Below are 20,085 nucleotides of genomic sequence, written 5' to 3'. Positions count from 1 at the left end.
AAAACACATATAATGGTATGTGGCTAATAAAGTATGTCTAGAATCTAGATAAGATATCAGATTTCTGAAATCGTAAAGCAGGGATGATGGACCAATAAATTCCTGACCTATGGTTTGGGGAAATCACCCAATACAGGATGCAACTGGTGGGAAAACTGTTGGCATTCAACAAAATGTTCCAAACCGAGCAAAAGTGTTACTTTGCGCTCTAGCTATGGATCGATCTATTTAGAATATTATCTTTGATTTCATAGGAAATAATTTAATGAGCTAGCGAAGAAAAAAGTTACCGTACTTCCATCCCCAAGGCTCAGTAGGTTAGTTAGTTAACGTCAGCTATAGCGAACTGAAACCATGAGGATCGTTGTTTGCGGCGGAGGCATTAGCGGCTTGACCGCAGCTTACTATGCGAGCAAGGCCTTGTCTAGGTTCACTTCAAAGCACTTTAAGATAATTGTGGTGGAAAGGTCAAGCAATGTCGGTGGTTGGATGCAGACAAACATTAAGAATGGCGACAGAAAAGGTATTTTGTTTCCTGAAATAATCCGGATTTCAACTCTTAACCAAGCTGATAGTGTCATAATAATGCTATGCTATGAATGCTATAAAATGATATATAGTGTTAATGTTGGATATAAAATAGAAATTCATGGCCAAGATCAAAACACCAACACAGAAATCAACTAGTTTATATATGACGTACATTTTACGGGTCTCTTACACTCCGACTTGAATGGGAAGGAGTTATGAGGTAAAAAAATGTGACCTGATTATTCCTGAATGGTCCATCCTGATATTGGAGTGCAAAGGTAAAAGTCCCCATTTCACTTCACTAAAACCTTAACATCAATCGAAGACCTGCTATAGATCCAACAATTTTCATTTTGTTGCAAAAACCAGGAGCCTGGCGGATCTTTTTTGATAGAAGTCTGCCATCAGAGTTCCAAGATGAAACCTTGGTGGCGTGTAACCGCTGACTACGGCACCTAATGTTGCAAGCACCCCAACTGGAGAGTGCACAGTTTTCAACGAGAAATTGCAAGATGCAAACTTTCTAGTGACAGCGTGCACTGATGATCAATTCTTTGTTTATTTATTACAAATTAGCGTGAGGATAAGACATTTCTGCATACACGTTGATAAACCTCGTGCATGCCGGCCCCACCCTTTCCAGTATGGGCAAGCACTTTAGGAGGAGGACCTCCCAATGGAAAAAATTTAATGGTTTATTTCCAACAAAGCAAATTGCACAGTGCGGTTGCTGTTATGGAGATGTTTCTTGTTTAATTGAGTTGTGATAGCAAACTTGTACGACACAAGTTCGGTTATGGCCCCTGTACGCAATACAAACTTTATTTATCAAAGAACTTGATTGCTCCTTGCAGTACATGCTGCGGTTTATGTGCATTTCGGTTAAATTTCCAGCCTTTTTCACTATTATATTTAAATAAAAAAGTTGTGGTTTGATTGCACTAATCCACAAAAAATGTGAAAACAACTTTAAACGTACTATAATCAATTGTTTGAAACGCTATAAGGCAGGATGGGTTGCCAAGTTTATTAAGTTAATTTAACAAACACTGGATTAATTTATTTTTCAGTATAAATGGGTAAGCCGTTATGAAAATGATGAGCGTATGTTTTTTTACCTCTCCACCTTGATGTAATGGCAAGAAGAGTGAGCATTGTGGTAAATCAACATGACAAATGTCAACGCGATTTTCTATTCGCTTTGATTTCAGTTTTCCAGAGGAGAGTGATTTTATGAAATTACTCCACCAAATGTGTGAAAGTTCATTTCATTTGACGGCATTTTCAAGCAGTTTTTGAAGTGAATAAAGCAAGAGCGTAGCGAGCAAATGTGATAGGTTTAGACTAAGCTTTAAAACAGTTTGGTGCCCCGCTCAGTGCCAACCTAAATGTGACACTGGCCTCAAGCAAAGGCAGCAACATGAGTTAAAATGGTGCAAAACTGACTGAGTTTTCCTCCTGCCTCCTTCCTATTTTGATACAGACTCTAATGCCAACCACCGGCAAGAAGCAATAATTTATGAATTATGTGTTGCAGTGTATGATGGGCCTATTAATGAGCTTGGACCCAGAAGTGTGCGAGTTGCCGGGATTGCCGGGAATAATACTTTGCAATTGATGACAGCCCTGGGGTTAGAAGATGATATCATTCCGGTAATTGTTCAATTTTATGATGGGAGCAAAAGATACTTTTCTAATCACTGTACATTAGTGTCGAAACATTTATCCTCACACTGAGGAAAGCCTTTGTGCAACGTAATTTTAGTGATGATTCTTCATTGCTAATGCCTTGATTGCCAAGCTTGACATTTTAGTAAGCTTGTCTATTTATTTAGGTAAAGTCTTCTGATGTAGTTGCAAAGAACAGACTGATTTATGTGAACAAAACTCTTCACGCGCTTCCAAATAGTCTGTCCTCAATGTTTCAAACACAACCACCACTGACTAAGTCGCTTGTTCGCAGTATCGTACCTGGACTTGTTAAAAAGGTGTGCCGTAAGTTTGATTATTACCAAGTTTATTTCCTAGGATTATTAAAACATAGTTTGGTCACAATTATTAATCACGCATTCATTGGCTGCATTAGATTAACAAAAAAAATTGGTTTCAGATCCCTTCAAGCTTTGAATCGATGCATGAAGTGTGTTCTGCTCGATTTGGTGACGAAGTTGCGAATTACCTCGTCGATTCTTTTACAAGAGGAGTCTTTGCTGCAGATGCCAGGCACCTGAGTATGAAAGCCGCATTTCCTGTGATGTGGAAGAAACTGAAGCCGAAAAGTGTGCGTAGTATTGCGCCTGTTTATATCAGTCTTCAACAATGTCAACTACTTTTGTTAAGCTCAATGCTATGCCTTCCAGGGAACTTTGCCGAGAAGACCAGACCTAAGCAGTGCCGAAATATATAATAAGATGTTGATGACCTACCCGCTGGTCAAGCGAGCAAAACAGGAGAAGTGGACTCAATGGGGGATGACAAAAGGTTTCAGTTATTTGACAGAATCACTGGCCAAGCATTTGAATGAGAAGTTCAACGTGGAGATAATGCGCAATTCAGAAGTGGAGGGCATAAGGCTGCAGGAAAATGGAAAACTTTCACTGAAGTATTCTAAAATTGGTGAGAATATTTTTTCGTCTGTCTACTGGTAGTTTCATTTTGAATAAATAGTTTTAATTTAAAAGTCCTTTTAAAAATTCATGCATTGTTCTGCTGCTAGTTACAACACCTACTGCAGATTTGTCCGTTTAAATCCATTGTTAAGGTTTCTCTCTTTCCCTACACTTATTGCTTGAGAAGATAATGATAATTACTACTCTATTGTAATGTCTCAAGTCATTGACGTGACTCGATCTGCATTTTTCAATGACTTAACTTGAGTCAGAAGAAACGACTTGGTCACAACCCTGAGTCACAATAAGATAAAAAATACAAGACGTAATAGAAACATCAATGTAAGATCTTTCGTATTCCTTGCCCCAGGTACGAGCAACGATCTGCCAGGGATGAACGAGATTGAGAACATCGACCATCTTGTCTCAGCGTTGCCGTCCCATTCTTTCGCAAAGGTGCTTCGAAGCGCCAACACTGTCGGGAGTCCGACCGTCGACAAGAAAATCCTCAGCACGCTGGGAGTGATGCTTAGTCACATTCGCTCTGTAGATGTCGCTGTTGTCAACGTCGAATTTGAAGGAAGACCTTCAGAGAACCTGCCAAAGTTGGCTTTCGGTCATCTTGTCCCATCAGTGGAGCCGTCTAAAGTCCTTGGGATTATTTATGACTCTTGCGCGTTCCCACGTCATGATCGGTGAGATTTGAGTTGTCGCTGGAGTGACAGTTTTTGTGAAAAGACCCATAATTATTATATAACATTATGACATCATGTTCTGCAGAGTGGGTAGGCCGACCACAAGGCTGACTTGCATGCTCGGGGGATCCTGGTTTCGTGAATTATTTGGTGATCCGCAAACAGTGAAGACGGAAACTCTGGAGCAGGCTGCTCTGGAAAGCATCGCTGAGCAACTTAAAATCACCAAAGACCCACTTCAAGTGACCACTACTCTCTGCAGAAAATGCATCCCGATGTATAAGTGAGTTAAATTTGGCGAAAGAGACTGCATTAAAAAACTAGTTCACAGCGGTTGGGACACATCTCTTCTGCTTTGCTAGGGTCGGCCACACAGATCAGGTTGAAGACATTGAGGATTACATCGAAGCCAATGGTCTTCCCATTTCACTGGCCGGGTCGTCTTACTGGGGCGTCAGCATCAACGACTGCATTTACACGAGTAGAATCGCAATCAACCATTTGTTAATAAAATATGACTTGCTAAGATGAACGAAGATCGTCTGAAAACTTACTGTGCAATTGGTTTGAGATTTTCCAGCTCTCCCGCCTGATATCTTTAACGATTGTTCCATAACAAGCAAGACCATAATAGCTTTATACTTTGCAAATAAAGAAATGTTGGAAGCTTAATCTCTTACTCGACACTTCTGTCTGCCAAGCAATAACTCAGCTGACAGTAAAGTCTGTTCGCTGAATTTGAACATCTAGCTCCCTCTGACGGCTACACGTTTATATTTTTTTGATTTTGTGCTTTAACTAATGTGTCATCGCTTTCAATACAAGTTCATTTATACTGATGGCGTCAGATGTTTCTGTTGGTTTTAAACCATAAGTCGAAATCCGTTCCTGGACGAAGAGCTGAGTCAAACATCTTCTATTCATGGCCTTGGACCCAAGCCCCATACTGTCAAAAAGATCGAATTTTGAGTCCATTTTATTACACGGTTTTTCATTGTGATGTAATTAGCCTACATCGTTAAACAGAAGTATATGAATAAGTATTGTGGACACCGGTTGTCCCACCTTGTTATAATCATACTCATGGCTGGCGTACCACACTGGCTTGCATTGGTATTGTGGCTTGGGCTTAGTTACCACTCTGAGAGGCGGCATCATAGTAGGCTATCACGATTACGTCACGTTGACTGGACTTGAATTCTCCTTAATGATGTCAGATAAATTACCTCGCTTGAACTGGTGTGCCACATATAAATCGATGCAATGTTTACAATCTTTCGTTTTTACGTGATTGATTTCACTGGTTACTACAGCGCTAATGTAACATTCAGTAAGCTTTGCCCGAAGGTGAAAGCCTTTGTGTCTGATAATAAATAAAATGGGAACTTATCATTCAGTAATGTGCATACTGCATAGACAGAAATGAAACAAACAGCATTATCAAACCGTATGAGAACTGACAACCATCAATCGTCCTCGCTCATATTCTAACAATAGCCGCCAGCTTACGCGGTCATTATTACAGATGAGTTTGTTGTGTAATACTTCACACGAGTAATACACAAACGAAATTTAATTTGTCATAGTATTACACTACGTAACACAACTTTTGTTTGGCTACTTTTTTTAATGCCCCTTTATGTATTTTTGGGTGCTGAGTTCAAAAATCCAGTTAGTTTTTTCGTACTATCGTTACTTTTTGAGATATTCAAACTTTGATAAAGCTGTAAGTAGCAAATTGTGTTCTACTCTTGCAGTAGACTTTAACTCCACATCAAGGTTCTGTTTGGTTTATTAAACGCAAAAACCAGTTTAAAAACGTTATTAAGGAAGGCTTGAAGATAAATGTAACATATTTTTGTCAAACAGTAAGAGTCGTTCAAAAATGTACTTTTGAGAGAGCTTTTCTTTTATGACCACTCCTGTCTTGCCTTACCGAAGACGAAATGTAGTCTCTCATCATTGCACTATCCCAGCGGCCTTTATATTGTCTTTCCATTGGCTCAATATCCTGATGAAATCTCTCACCATGCTCCTCACTGAAGTCACCTAGATTTTCTTGAAAAAAATCCAGATGCGAACATAAAAATCCAAGCTTTTACACTTTAACATTGTGTTTATCTGAGGACCAACAAATATTCCTCCTTTTATTTTGGCAAGTGATAGTCTGGGAAACATTGAACGGATTTCTTGAAAAACTTGTTCTTGAAAATCGAAAGCTTTGACAAACTGTTTTACCAGACCTAATTTGATATGAAGTGGAGGCAGTACAACTATTTCCCGGCTTACAAGAGGTTCCCTAATAACGTTGTACATTCCTGGGTTTAGTTTTTCCCGTGTCGGCCAATGAATTTTCTCATAGTGCTCACCACCAGCTCTACTGTTCCACAAACACAGAGAGCAAGAGTATTTTGTGTAACCACCTTGCAGACCAAGCAAAATTCCCATAAGATTTACACAAGACTTAACTGTACAAAATGTAATCATATGGCATACTTCCCTCTGTAAACATTAAACGCGACTTTCTAATGAGACTATACTGAATTTAACAGGCTGTGATAAAATGAAAACTGAGATAAGAAATAAAAGCACATTCGTCTGCATTTTACACTCCCACTCCCATTCACTTGCTCAAGTAAATAGGACGCCCATTTACAACATAATAATGCTGACAGACAAACTGATAGCATTTTTGGAATCAGCGCTTGAAAATCATACAGACACACTTAATAAATGTAGCCAAACAAAAATTTTTTAAAATTTTGTTACGTAGTGTTATGAACGTGGTGTTGTACAGCTGGCACCGGTTGCTTTAACGAACTGCGGAAAAAATAACCAGTTAAAGAAAACTCTTTGCAAGTTGCTTCTTAAGTATAAAACGCGTTTTACGGCTACTAAGCAAGTTTTACGAAACCATGCAAAACTTTGCTGTGTAAAGTTTTTTAACGTCTTATATGAAATAGCGATTTGAATATTTGTCGCCCAATGTCGTCATCAGCGTTCAACCCAGTCCGAGATCGTTTTTCACGTTCACAGATAGCAAATGTGCTGTAACAATGTATGGTCCATATAAAGCCGCAACGAAGATTTTATTACAATGATCAGTAAGAGAAGCATAGGACGTGTTGATCTAACCAGTCAGGCTGCTACAAACACATTAGTGTGTTCTGAAAGTAAAATCTTTACTTGAAATCTAAAAAGGTTTGTTAAAGGCTTTGTTTTATGCTGAATCTCAACCTAAGGGATACCAGCAAGTGTTCAGTTCGAGAGAGTCCTGTTGTTGCCAGGTAGAGGCAACAACGAAAGCGGAACGGAAGTAATTGACCAATAAGAAAACACCAGGATGCAATGATATGCTTTGGTAAGATCAAAAACTAGCAACTGATTTACAAATTCTATTGCTACCTACGTCATAATACTGAACAACGGAATAATGCACGGATAAATACTCTACACTTTACACAGATAAAATATGCGATACTGACACTTATAAACAATTTATTTCAAGTGATGTAATGGTGATATATGCCAGTGGTATCGACATAAGATGCATTTGTCGGTTCTAGACTTGTTTATCAAGCTTTTTAGAAGGTTCAAAGTTCATTATAAGTATCACGTCATACTAATTTTCTTCTTACAGTTCTACGACACAAAACAAATTGTTTTATAAGAAAATATAAATGACGTTGATTCAATTGATTTTATTGATCGGGGAAAACCCAGCAAGTTAAAATTAAATGTTGAGGTGGTGTCATATTTGAGAAATTCCTTCCATAGCTGTAGCAAAATTGAGAAAGATTTCTACAGGAAAATAAATTTCAGGATTATTTGTGACAATTTACACATCAGACTTGTTATGTTTACAAATATTGGTTAGTTAAGATGTAACTATAGTGTTGTGTCAATGTGTTAATACTGTGCAGTATGTCCACTACAAGAACATTGCGTAATAGAAACGCGTATTAGGCCTACATCACAAAGCTACCTTATTTCCTGGATCTGTTTTCATGGCCGCTGCCTTACTCAGACGCTGAAAGTATAATTTTAGATTTAAAAATATTTTGATATCTTTTTAATATTTCAAATTTCAAAAAAAAGTTAAGTTATTCAAAATTTAAAAAGACTTGAGATAAACGCTGGTTTGATAGAAATAAAATTTGATTCAAAAGATCACTGATGAAATCAGCTCTAAAATTACTCATGCGTGACATGACGTACCTTTACCGCCACTGAAGTTCATGTCCACTGCAAAGAATATATCTCGATCAGACTTACGCTGTTGGCTGTATTCATTACGTTACTATATTATTGTTACTATATTATTACGTATTGATTACGTCACTATACTGTAATGATTTGATGCTATTTCACCTCCACAATCTTCATCATCTTCCGAACATCCGATAGTTGTTCCACCCACATTTCCGTATCCACTTCCACTTCCGCTTCCGCTTCCACTTCCACTTCCACTTCCGCTAATTTCAACTGTAACTAAAAGCAAATTTCATTTAAAGATTGTTCAAATTGCTCACTACAGCAGCGTCATAAAAATGACGTGATTGGCGGATGAATCATGGATGTACCGCCACAGTCTTCATCGTCAACGTTGCATCCTGGTAGCGGGAGCTTTGGGGGTTTCCCTCTTACATCTAAAAGTAAATGGTGAAGTTCAGTATAAGAAGACACTTTTAGTTTATGCAGCGTTGTCAGTATAATAAGGAGAGCATAAAGTGAAAACTAAACACGGGTCATTTGTAAACTGGGTCGGTTGCATGACATCTTGCAAGTCATGTTGCATAAAGTCAAGTTTTAGCTGCTTAGAGCATGGGTAGGGAACCGGCAGCCCGCGTGACCGCTTTATTTGGCACCTGTTGAAAGTATGTTATTCAAAAAAGAACACATACCCAGCGTCAAAACCAAGCTCCAAGCTACGCAGACACGTATAAGCCAAGAGTCAAGAACTGATTCTCGCTACTTCTGCTTTTTCTCCGTATTCATTTTCGAAACATTGTGACGTAAATTTAATTCTAATGTTTTCATCATAAGTTAAAACTTGAAATTTTCCGTTTTGTTTTACGATTTATTTGACCTCTTACTACCTGTTCCCGACTTTGGATTAGACTGATCCGGTCAGCTTTTTATTTTACGTTTCGCTCTGATGTCTATGGAATTTTAGTGCTTACCACGGTCCCCGGATTCCTCCCCGCTTCCGGAGGAGACCATTTTCATCCCAGTACTTCCCTCGCCATTGTCATCCCCACTTCCGGCTTCTCTTTTCACAAGCGTGTGAACTTCCGTATCGTCGATGTCGAAATTGAACGGTCTGCCTTGACATACTGAAGAAAAATCATATATTTTTTAATTAGTGCGAAAATGATTCGATAATTGCGTCACAAAACTTTTTGACGTCGTTTCAAGAAGAACATTTTGCTGTCTTAATTATAAGGTGATAAATCATTTCAAATCATTAAACATATTGTGATGTGCAGCCTATAGCTGGCGCATAATATAAAGTTGATCGAACGTAACCTACTGATAAAATTCCACGTCATCACTTACCGCCAATGAACAGCATACAAGGAAACAAGAAGAGAAAAATGTTCATTTTTTGAAAAACAATAAGTTTTTTTGATAGAAATTTTTCTTGGATTAAGTTATATTTTAATAGGCTAATATGAAAGCATTTAAAAAAAGTTTTTAATCCTACTTCGCTTTTAACCTCTAAATCTCTGCTCAGTTTAAACGTTAAATAACTCTTAACTTACTAAACCAATATAACTATCCTGCCTCGGTTTTTGGAAAAAAATCGATTTTTACCCATTTACAATCGTACAAATATTTTTCACCCTAACCATTGTTCGAGACTCATCAACTTAATATAATCCAATCCGAGGTAATTTATTATCAGTTTCGTTCTAGTAGATATTGTCTTTCGTTTACGCTTACAGTTGCAGTTAACTCGATAAAATTCGTTTTGCCTTGTGTCAGCTTGAACGAAAAGGCAATAAAATTCCATTGTTGATGAAGAGAAGCCATCAGAGTTTGCTGTTGAAACCACATCATTTCCTCAATAACATTTCTCTATTCACTTCAATTTTTCATTTTTCTTTATGAGCTCTCTCCGATAATTACTTCCGTTTCAAGTTAATTTTTTGTCGATTTTATACTTGGACAAAAGAAACCTTGTTATAAGAGCATAAAAGTGCAGACTATTGTACCAGTTTTAAGATTTTGTAATTTGCTGAATTTATTCGTTGCTATTTTTGATGAATTAGTGTTATAACATTAGCGTAATGTGAAGATCTTTTAAATTAAAGGTTCGTGAGAACTTAATTTAATTTCATCAGTTACTTCAAAACAACTTTATGAAATTATTTTGTTCATTGTGTTAGCGCCGCGTAGTAGCGAATTTTGTCTTTATACTTGTCCGCGCAGTGACGCTGTTTGCACAGGGTAGGTAGTAAATTGCAGCAGGCTCCAGCATTGGTATTTACAAATCTGAAACACGTGAAAATAAGCAAATACTGTATGTCTAGTCTTGAGGTTCTAGCACCCAGCTGTTGATTCTCCACAGAGCAAAACGAAAAGTGTATATTTTGCTCTGAGATGGTATGAAAAACGCACATATGTTAACTTGTTAATCGCGTTAAATTGTTATCAGTCAATTAAAACATATGGTGATGCTATTTTACTTGTGACGTGGTGATTGATTTATGGGTCATGAATACATGTTTTTGACTAAAATTTCAAGACTTTTATACAAAGATCATTTTAATGCATTTGCTTGCCTATGTGAAAACAGTTTCTACTCCTTATACTCTAATAATACTCCTTGCAGTTTCATTGTATTTATGTGAATGAAATTGAAATTAGGCCTAATATTATTGTCCACATGGTTGCAATATAAGCAAAAACAGCCATCTCAGTAAGTGACTGTTTCTTTTTAGTTTCGTCTGACCGCATTAAACGAACACACGAGTGAAGAATCTTCAAATGAGGAACAGCCCACCCGCGGGACGAAAGAAGCTCAGGTATATTTTGTATTTTTAAATTTGCACAACCAGATTACGTCACAATTTGAGTAGCTGAGGTCTAGGATAAAAAGGCATCCTGTGGTTGTGCACTTGTATACTATACCCGGTTTTTCTTGGGTCACTTTTACTTACTTCAGTATCAGGATGGAGTATTGAGTACTTATTATGTCATAATTTTTTCTATTACATCATAACTTCTTCCCCTTCAAGTGGGGGTATACTCAATTTCTTTTCCTGATCAGCAGGATTTAAATATTTAGTTGATTCAAGATTACTGCATTGCTCTTTAAAAATATCTGTTCTAAAGGACTGTTCCAAGACCAAGCTTGTACATTTACCAGTAGCCTATGTTTTTGTGATTTGATTTGTTGTGATATGACCAAACTATACACCAGTGACATACTATTGTTGTGATGTCTGTGGAAATTGGAGGTGAATTTGAAATATTATTTCACTGAAGTTAAATCTGGGTCAAAGTGAATGCAAGGATGAAATGTGACTTTCTCAATTTGCTTATTTTGTGCATGTGCAAGATATTTCAGTCTTCTAACAACAGGATTATGTGTTTATCATAATTTTAGGAAGCTCGTGCGTTCGATTTGTACAACGATGCTTTGCAACTTCAGCGAGATCAGAGGCACAACGAAGCGATTTGTGTTTATGAAGATCTCTTGCAGACCTCTCTTGTCACCCATGTAAGTTTGAGAACAATTTAGATATTGTAAGTAACTACTCGACTGGCATGAAAGTGACAAGTCAAATCAGTTTTAACCAACGTTAAACTGTTTTAATTGAAAATTAACATCTGGGGTGCCAGGGCCTTTTCTCCTTACCCAAGTGCTTGTCTTGCGTAATCCAGTTGCCTTTACAAAAGTCATTTTGTTAAATAAATTCAAGATAAAAAAAGAGTTTTACTTTTTATTGTCATAAACGAACACATATTTTGAGATATGTCACGTTGTATTATATATTTTGTATATGATCTATTTGTCATTGTTTATTACACTCTTGGCATTATTTGAAATCGATGTTTTAAACAAACCTAACTATTTTCTTAAAGGCTGCAACGACGTTAATTGATGAAAATGGAGAAGCAAAACAGCGACCCCTAAAAGATCCCGGCCTAATATTGAAGTACTCCACCCATAAGAACATGGCGAGTATGGCCGCAGAGAGGGGAGACATAAACACAGCGATGGAACATTATCTTGAGGTGATGAGACTGGGAGATTTTCAATGTATTTGTGTGTTTATTCAAATTCTGTTATGGGTTACTAATCAATTGTTTATTAGAGGGAAATATACTGCACGTAATATTGCTAAAGTTTAATGTATAGTCCAGGCAAGTAATTGCATTCCTATCATGGTAGTTTCTGCTTTCGAGCAGACAATCAAATGTAACTTGCTTATAATGATGTCATAATCTTTATTCTCGGACTGAGCAAAGTCTTAAAGTTGGCGACGATTCCTCATCACTAGGGCAAGTTTTTGTTGCACTAAAATCGTGAGAAAGTTGCACTTAATTTTAACAAAAGTTGCAGTAAATGACAAAACTAGCCCTACTCATCACCTGTGCCCTGCCTACTGAGCCAGCCTTTGCGCAAGTTTCGATTGTCGCACACTTTTTAATTTAGTTTTTGATTTTTTATACGGTATTGCTCGAATTTTAGAACTGTCCACCAGGTCCACTGATCTGGAGCGAGTGTCATTAACTCCTTGCTCACTGGTATCACACTGGGTATGAAACACGGGACACAAGTGGCATTATTGCGAGTCCAGCTTTTGAGACATTGGCTGCTGAGCCAACTTTGACTTTGGTTCCAAAGATGACTCTATGATGTCTATGTTACTTCTAAGTATCATTTAAACGCAGGCGGTGATGCTAGATACAACTGATGTCACTTTGTGGCAAAGGATCGGAACCCACGCCATCACGCTTGGCCGACTTGCTCTTGCACGACATGCTTTCACCAGCGGACTTTCCTGTAACGAGAATCACTGGCCCTGCCTTGATTCAGCAATCACTGTGCTCTATGCTCTGCTGGATTATGAAAGTAAGACGTCACGGAGTTGCAATTTCTAACATGGCGGAAATCTCTACCAAGTTTACTGCGACTAAAGTTTTCATGAGCTTATTAATTTCTAAAGAGTCAGAAGTATTAATTATCGAGGAGTCGGGCTACACCACGCCTTGTTTTGCTGAGGAATATACTCTAAAGCTTTATAATAAGAATCCATTCTAGGTTGCTTGTACTGGATCTCCAAAGGCTTGGAGAAAGATTCGGAGTATTTGAAGGGTCTTGTTCTTCGGGAGAAGATGTACGAAGAGTGCCCTCATTTGAGAAGAGACTCAGAGGCACTTTTTAGACGCTGGTATCAGCAAATTACCATATTTGGTTTCCCAAGTTTTGTAACACCAGTATAATATAATGTATATAAACTAAACTACTTTGCTTTACATCAACTAAATACAATTTATTGAAATTTTTTAATTTTTTTTTAGTCCGCTTTCTATAAACGATGCTGAGATCAATGAAGAAGAAGCCTCAGATGTACGTCGAATTGTTATGTCATAATACATTTCATATGATGTTCGTTATTATGTTTGTTAATGATGCTTCCATGTTTGCAGATCATTAGTGAAGCATTGCAGCTACGACAACGTCATCGAAAACTTTGCGTTCCAAAACCAGCCCAGGAATATGTCATTCCAACAATGAAATTGTCTTGGGTACGATGAATGTGATTGTTACTTTTGATTTCTATTCTCAGTTGCACTGCAAACGAAAAGTGTTGAGATACGATTAATGGTTGCAAGTTGGATCTGGATCGAGTTTAATTCATTAACCTTGTACCCTCCTGCCCTTCCTTGCAATACAACACTCACGATTACAAACACATGTCCGTGTAGCTTTAGTTATATGTACGTCAAATTACACACAATGTAGTTATATATCCCCATTGCTATTATTCACATCATTGTTATCAACGTAATATATTTATGGCAGAGATATACACAGACAGTTTACATACATTTACATACAGTAGTAACAGTACTATATGGCCTTGGCTGGTCACATCATAGCTCCTATAGGCCCCTTTGTGTAAACAATACAAACCAATCATTGATAAATCAAAATAGCAATAAACTTTTTGTCATTCATTTCAACACAATTTCTCTTCCATTTCAGCTTGATCTTGGTGAAAGCCTGGTGGCTGCTTATGACGTCATAATGAAGAACAAAGACGTCTCTTTTGCATCACCGATTAGATTTAGCAACAAGAAAAACATGGAGACTCCATTGAAACAGCAAGTGGAACAAGAGAAGTGTAAGTTTAATGAAACAAATTGTGACAGAAGTGTTATACCATTTGTGATCGTGTCGTTATATACAGTTGTTAGTTTAAGGATACCAACATCTATAAATAACTTAGAAGCATATGTGAAACAACCTAATCTACTTGCAAAAATCCTCGTCCTAAATAGAAATGCAAGTTTTGGGTGATTTTAATAATACAAAAAAGAATCTGATTTCTTAACGTTTAAACAATCCACTTCATATTGTCTCAAAATGCAAGAATATCATCGCAAGAAAAATCCAAGTTAAAATCTTTATCAAACTTGCTCAATTCATTAGCGTATGTATCGTAGGAATGTAAAGGAAGAATGTTTGTCTCATTTGCATAAAATGCCAGAAGTAAAGTGTCTTTTATAGTAATAACGGCCTTTTTGTAGTCGCTTACACATTGTGACGTATCAGAAATCATCGTTCCTTCAAATATTGACCAGTGTTCGTGTTCTCGCTCGTAGCACTGAATTTGGAAATAGTCATCCATCGCAAAGAGTTTTTCTCTTAACAACACTCCTTTGGAATACTTGTGATGGGTTGATGTGTCTGGCAAACTAACCGATACAAGCCACTTGGCTTTGAAGTCGTTTATAGTGGAGCTGATTGTCTTATCCCTTTTGTACCCACTTATGCATAGAAAATTTTCTAACCGTTCAGCCATTGTATGCCTGTCGCTCCTTTCAAACATCGGCCTAAGCATAAACTGTGTCTTGTTTCGTGGATCAAATGTTTCAACAGACTTATGTCCATCTCCACCGATAATAACAATCACACCATTAAGTGAGAGAACTGATGGATAGAATCTACGCAACTGTGTTTCGCCTGCATAGCGCCACCCTTGGACAGGGTTAAATATGTCTAGTTCCATTATCAGCCAGTCGGTGCCTATTGCGTACAAACACTTTCGATGGACACAGTAGGTATATTTTGTAACCATCCTTTTCACAAATGATGGCAAGTCTGTCCAACTTTTTTTTTCAACATCATACAGACGTGTTTTCTCGCCAACCATAACAAAATACTTGTTGGAGTCAATCTTTCTTTGGTTACGGAAGATAAGTTTTTCTTTACATATTGCAGGCATCTCCAGACTTTTGTATGTTTCTTGCTGGAGGTAGTCTTTGCTTTCAGTTGAACTTTGAACCAATTCTTCCATGCTGACAACCTGTTTAAGGAACTGGGTTGGAAGTAAACAAAGTTTAATTTTCTTCAACAATTCAGGAAAATCTTCTTGTCTTTCTTCTCTGTTGTGCTTCACCCAACTAACAAGGGCTTCATAGATTTCACTTGCACTTTGTGTGTCTTGGTCAATTAAATTAAAAATTTTGATCACAAAATCCTTCTCCAACTCCAAAAATTCTTCCTGTTCTAGCACAGTTTCAAAATGTTGTTTGATCACAAGCTCAGCATTATCCGTTAGTTCATCACTGTCAGACATTAAAGCACTTGCCAATGTTGTTAGGCTGTTTTCAGGACTTAGATGGTTGGAGAGAAATTCTTGGCAGTAAGTTTTGATTTCATCCATTTGAAGGTAGTTTGCTGCACTCAATAAGCCTCCTGCATTTTCATGGTCGATCTTAACCGCAGCTGTGTAGATGTAATCCATGATGAGCTGCATTGCTGTTGGTGTAACATAGTTTGGAGATAATTCAATTTCAGAATTCCACTTCTCCTTCATATCAACGTTAAGAGCTCCATTAAAATAAGGTGAAAGTGCACAGAGAAGAGCTCTGTGTCCATAGAACTCTCTCTCATTGATTTTAACAGTTACTTCATGAAATGAAGGGTCGTCTCTTTGTTTGTTGAATATTTCCAGAATATTACGATTGTGATTTCCGTGAAATGTTGCAGAGACTGGAATTACTTCATCCATTGCAACAGTTGCTGTTTATAGAGCATTAAACTTTGAATTAAATTTATATATTTTTTTATGTGTTATTACTCTGTCCTAAAAAAATATAAACTTAAATTTCGAGCTAGTTACGACGGCAATCAATTCATCACACGCTCGGAAGCACGTTCGTTTCTTTTGCAAGTGGTGCACTTTTGTCAAAACACAGCACGCTTGATAGCGTGCTCAAATTATTATCCACCTACTTGCGCTCATTTCCTTGGCACAAAAAAAACGATCTGTGTATGATTTAGTTCTCAACTAAGTAAGAGGGAGAAAGAGAGAATTTATTTGACATATTTTTAAAATTAAAACATTCATCAAAATTAAAGAAAATCAATGATTGCTTGACGTGGGACGATGAAAGATTTTACACTAATCCAAGTCTGTCTACAAACTAACTAAAATTAACTCTCAGTATTGTATCTAGTTTTCCCCATTCACTGTGGGAGCAATAATTGCTAACCTCTTAATTGCTACAGCATAATCGAACGAACATTTGCTCATACACGATCAATGAGCAGGAAATAGTGGCAAAACCCCAAAGGCTTAAAACGTGCAAGGTGCTAACTGTAAAAAGTATTCAACGAAAGGCATAAAAGTGTAACACATGCCACTAAATGCAATGTCAAGCCGCTTTACGTGCACTTGGAGGCTTTGTGTAGGTTGACTCAGGTGCATAAGCTAAGTTCTCGTTAACAGATTATATATGTCATGACAAATATACCCAAACGATGGAAAATGGTGTAAATTATTATTATAACTATAATACATAAATGTAGAAATTAATATAATTAAATGCGAATAAACTTTTGTCAATGCAGTGGGCGGCGGTTCAATTTGCCCAAAGAACGTAGTAAAACGATCAGACCAGAAGTTTTAGCTTCAAGTTAATGAACTGTTTACAAGTCTGAAAGTCTGTTCCTTATTCATGTAGAATTTGTAAATACAGGATGCAGCGAATTTTTCCTTTTTCTGATCAAATAAAAACAAGCAGAGAAATTACTTCCACAAATAACCCATTCATTACTGTTAATACTGATGCTATCAATATTCTTCGACTAATCTGTTCAACCCCTTCAAACTTCAAATCCTAATTCTTTCTGGTTGCCAGCAGCCACGTGCTGCAATCTGGTCATTTGAAAACAAAGAAATGACACTCGACACGCATGAGTGAATCTGGAAAGTAGGTCAAAAGAGCTGAAGAGAGAGCAAGGCTGGTTGTCATCACTTCGCCTGTTCGCCATAAAGGCATTGAATAATTATTTTTGACAAGAATTTGTAATGAAAGGGGGTGTATTTTACCTTAGCCTGGAAGGTTTACCCACCTACACTACAAAGTCTGTTTCCTTGTGTATTACTTAACAGTGAACTTTGATAGACTTCAGCGATAATGACACAGGAATGACTACTGTATAATCTGATTATATTTGAAGCTTCTTTGAATGAATACATCAAGATAGAACATTATAACAGCAACAGCACAGAGACATGTTGCGGCGTTGAACGTACGACTGAAAAGGACTGAGTAAAACAAAATGCACGCACAAGGGAACAATCGATTACGTCACGTTATGCTTCACTGATTCCATAGATGAGAATTCTATGTAGTACACAATTTTATATAACATTAAGTGATATATTTATCACAAATTCTTTCATTTCAAGAATTCCATGTTTTAAGCCCTTTTGTCACTTTTTCCTGGTCATTGTTGTGCTGCAATGGTAACATCATATTTTGTACTCCGCCCAGTTAATGACGACAAATAAAGTTGGTGGAATCGGATTCGCACGAAACTTTAATCTGTAATTCTGAGCGCGTCGCCAGCGTCGTTCTTTATTATTTTTATCGACCGAAACAACTTCATCTCGGCTAGAAAGCTCGTTTGTCTGCCAGTGACGATGCTAACCATTTTACTGAAGTAACTGTCCGTTCTATCTGATTATGCGTACCTGGTTAAAAAAGACTTTTTGTTTTATAGTTTATAGTCGTATAGAGACAATATTTCGTGTACGACCGTTTTGAAATGTGACTTAATGATCATAAATCGTATGAGTAACATTGTTGTGAGAAATTTGTGTGGGGCGGGAATAACGCACCCGCTGCAGTACCCCTGATTGTTTAACTTCATTCAAACCGTCACAGTAATATAATTATTATAAATCATTTTCGCAAACAAATGGCGCATATTATTTATTCAAACATGAACTCCGCTAATATGCTAATATACGCTGAATATATTTAGGTTCGTGTTCGGTACATCCCTATTTTTCAAAACAGCGTATTTCTTGTCTTCCAGAATTAGTGTGTTGTCGTTAAAACAGTTCGGAATCTATCATCATTTTGGTCTAGGTTTGGTTTCAACCTTTAGTGACATTGGTCTTCTGTTTTTTCGTTTGCTAAAGTTATTTTGATGACGTTTCAAGCATGTCTCTAATTACTCTACTTTGCATTGTCTCCCTTGGATACTGGTGCAATAGTCCATAGGTACCTAACTTTCTAAATTCCAGGACGGGTCTTTACATAAATTGGTGATTTGATTGATACATAGGGTTTATCTCAAATTTAGAATCAATTTGAAAACGGCGGTAAGAGGTAACGGAATGGAATCAAAGTTTCTAACACGTGACCTGATCTGACCTGGCCGTAAATTTTCAAGAGTCGCGTTTACAGTTTACATTTATAACATAAAATTAAGTGTTTTGTGGTTTTTAAAGTAGAAGGCAAGGCAAGTAAAGTAGATGGTTGGTTAGTTTTCAAATTTCAGTTGTTACTTTTACGTAACAATAACGATTACACTTCAATTGTTGTCGTTATGGTTACGCATTAAACGCAAGAAATTCATTGCGTGACTTTTAAGTTTTAACAGCACTGCTTGAAAGACGACAAGACATGGGCACGAAAAGATAAACACGAAACATGGGGTTTAATTTCGAGCTCTGCACTGAAACTACCTAGACAAGTTTTTTCTTTTGGCGCAAGATTCGCCCACGACGCCTCACGCATCCTGTTGCGTTGTAATGAAAGCGGCATTGTGAAGTAACAAAGGTAGTGTTTCCAGTGCAAACAATGCAATAGTATGTGGAGAAACGGTTCCTGCAACGCGGTGGGTTGGTCGCTTTACAGCTGGCAACATAACTTAACTCTTATTTCGATAATCGACAAAACCTTGAGACGGAAGCTGCAGATGACCCCATGACCTCATTTAGCTTTGATTTTTATTTGTGGAAGTTTGTCTCAGATATGAGTCTAAACAATTAAAAAGGTTAATCATTTCAGCTAATGAATTACTTTAGTATCATGCCAGCGAGCGCATAGATAGCAGCAACGACGTTCTCGTGACACGAAAACCTCTCGCTTCTCATGCATGGCCAGAGTGTGATCATTCACGTGACGCACCGGCCAGGGCGTGGTTATTCATGCGTGACTACAAGTTTGATGATAAGTGTCGGCCAGCGAGTCATAGAATCATCCGTTCCAACCGCTCATATACCACGTGACGTCAAACTTTGTTGCTTGCCCCCTTGCCCCGACACAAATGTCACAAAAAAATACGAGATGACAATAACAAAAAGACAATAGGTTGTGATGAAAAGCCATTGGTTAATTATTATCATTAGGAAAAATTTAAATCCCAGGGCGGAGAATGCAGCCCTTCATTAATGCTGGCATCGATACTTGTCTATATGTGAGTCCATGCTCTGTTGTGCTTCACCCGTTTAACAAGAGCTTCATAGGTTTTTTTTACACCTTGTGTGTCGTGAGCTTTGATATGTTGTCTCAAGAAATATCTTCTTCTGTCTGTTAGGTTGTAAAAAACAAATTTTGTGAAGCTGTTCTTTTGAATAATATGAAATAAGTTCTTACAGTCCATGCACGAAATCGTTTTAGAATGAGAAAATATGATCATAGTCAAAATTTTGCTGCTCTTCAGACATTTCCATTTGTTTCTGATTGGTTTGAACTGATCTAGT

General features: G+C 37.4%; 4 protein-coding genes across 5 annotated transcripts in view; 2 read left to right on the top strand and 2 right to left on the bottom strand.

Annotated features, from left to right (window-relative positions):
• Positions 1 to 155: 155 nt before the first annotated feature.
• Positions 156 to 4,507, top strand: LOC143448512 (protoporphyrinogen oxidase-like). Its single transcript, XM_076948291.1, has 8 exons — positions 156 to 523; positions 2,069 to 2,184; positions 2,367 to 2,519; positions 2,642 to 2,812; positions 2,892 to 3,147; positions 3,511 to 3,835; positions 3,921 to 4,118; positions 4,198 to 4,507. Exons 1-8 carry the CDS (start codon positions 355 to 357, stop codon positions 4,364 to 4,366), a joined length of 1,557 nt encoding a protein of 518 aa, XP_076804406.1. The 5' UTR covers positions 156 to 354; the 3' UTR covers positions 4,367 to 4,507.
• A 2,710-nt stretch (positions 4,508 to 7,217) lies between these two features.
• On the bottom strand, positions 7,218 to 9,551 carry LOC143450596 (uncharacterized). 2 transcript variants are annotated; one of them, XM_076951201.1, is made up of 7 exons: positions 9,395 to 9,551; positions 9,019 to 9,171; positions 8,419 to 8,484; positions 8,207 to 8,326; positions 8,054 to 8,080; positions 7,821 to 7,865; positions 7,218 to 7,636 (listed from the first exon to the last, which is right to left on the bottom strand). In XM_076951201.1, exons 1-6 carry the CDS (start codon positions 9,438 to 9,440, stop codon positions 7,855 to 7,857), a joined length of 423 nt encoding a protein of 140 aa, XP_076807316.1. In that variant the 5' UTR covers positions 9,441 to 9,551; the 3' UTR covers positions 7,218 to 7,636; positions 7,821 to 7,854. The 2 variants fall into 2 exon arrangements, with proteins under 2 accessions (XP_076807316.1, XP_076807317.1); XM_076951202.1 differs by having other exon boundaries at positions 8,207 to 8,320.
• A 767-nt stretch (positions 9,552 to 10,318) lies between these two features.
• Positions 10,319 to 20,085, top strand: part of LOC143450804 (calcineurin-binding protein cabin-1-like) — a 30,643-nt gene continuing 20,876 nt past the window's right edge. Inside the window, exons 1-9 of the mRNA XM_076951510.1 lie at positions 10,319 to 10,444; positions 10,783 to 10,866; positions 11,451 to 11,564; positions 11,930 to 12,082; positions 12,743 to 12,923; positions 13,113 to 13,242; positions 13,373 to 13,421; positions 13,502 to 13,600; positions 14,061 to 14,199. Coding sequence (XP_076807625.1) covers positions 10,442 to 10,444; positions 10,783 to 10,866; positions 11,451 to 11,564; positions 11,930 to 12,082; positions 12,743 to 12,923; positions 13,113 to 13,242; positions 13,373 to 13,421; positions 13,502 to 13,600; positions 14,061 to 14,199 — 952 coding nt within the window. The 5' untranslated portion in view covers positions 10,319 to 10,441. The remainder of the gene's footprint in view (positions 10,445 to 10,782; positions 10,867 to 11,450; positions 11,565 to 11,929; positions 12,083 to 12,742; positions 12,924 to 13,112; positions 13,243 to 13,372; positions 13,422 to 13,501; positions 13,601 to 14,060; positions 14,200 to 20,085) is intronic.
• LOC143450805 (kelch-like protein 12) lies at positions 14,194 to 16,193 on the bottom strand. The gene has a single exon (XM_076951511.1). It carries the CDS (start codon positions 16,090 to 16,092, stop codon positions 14,437 to 14,439), a length of 1,656 nt encoding a protein of 551 aa, XP_076807626.1. The 5' UTR covers positions 16,093 to 16,193; the 3' UTR covers positions 14,194 to 14,436.

The sequence above is a fragment of the Clavelina lepadiformis genome, chromosome 3, assembly GCF_947623445.1.
Source record: "Clavelina lepadiformis chromosome 3, kaClaLepa1.1, whole genome shotgun sequence".
In the NCBI taxonomy this organism is placed as follows: Eukaryota; Metazoa; Chordata; class Ascidiacea; order Aplousobranchia; family Clavelinidae; genus Clavelina; species Clavelina lepadiformis.
Note: the sequence above shows the minus strand (reverse complement) of the source record. Positions and strands in the feature narration are given on the sequence as shown.

What these genes read in the sequence shown, in the direction of transcription:
- LOC143450805 (XM_076951511.1), bottom strand. Translation starts at nt 16,092, where the DNA reads ATGGATGAAGTAATTCCAGTCTCTGCAACATTTCACGGAAATCACAAT.
- LOC143448512 (XM_076948291.1), top strand. Translation starts at nt 355, where the DNA reads ATGAGGATCGTTGTTTGCGGCGGAGGCATTAGCGGCTTGACCGCAGCT. An exon ending in TAGAAGATGATATCATTCCG is followed by an intron (nt 2,185 to 2,366) that starts GTAATTGTTCAA and finishes CTATTTATTTAG; the next exon opens with GTAAAGTCTTCTGATGTAGT. An exon ending in TACCTGGACTTGTTAAAAAG is followed by an intron (nt 2,520 to 2,641) that starts GTGTGCCGTAAG and finishes AATTGGTTTCAG; the next exon opens with ATCCCTTCAAGCTTTGAATC.
- LOC143450596 (XM_076951201.1), bottom strand. Translation starts at nt 9,440, where the DNA reads ATGAACATTTTTCTCTTCTTGTTTCCTTGTATGCTGTTCATTGGCG. An exon ending in TTGTATGCTGTTCATTGGCG is followed by an intron (nt 9,172 to 9,394) that starts GTAAGTGATGAC and finishes ATTTTTCTTCAG; the next exon opens with TATGTCAAGGCAGACCGTTC. An exon ending in TGACGATGAAGACTGTGGCG is followed by an intron (nt 8,327 to 8,418) that starts GTACATCCATGA and finishes ATTTGCTTTTAG; the next exon opens with TTACAGTTGAAATTAGCGGA.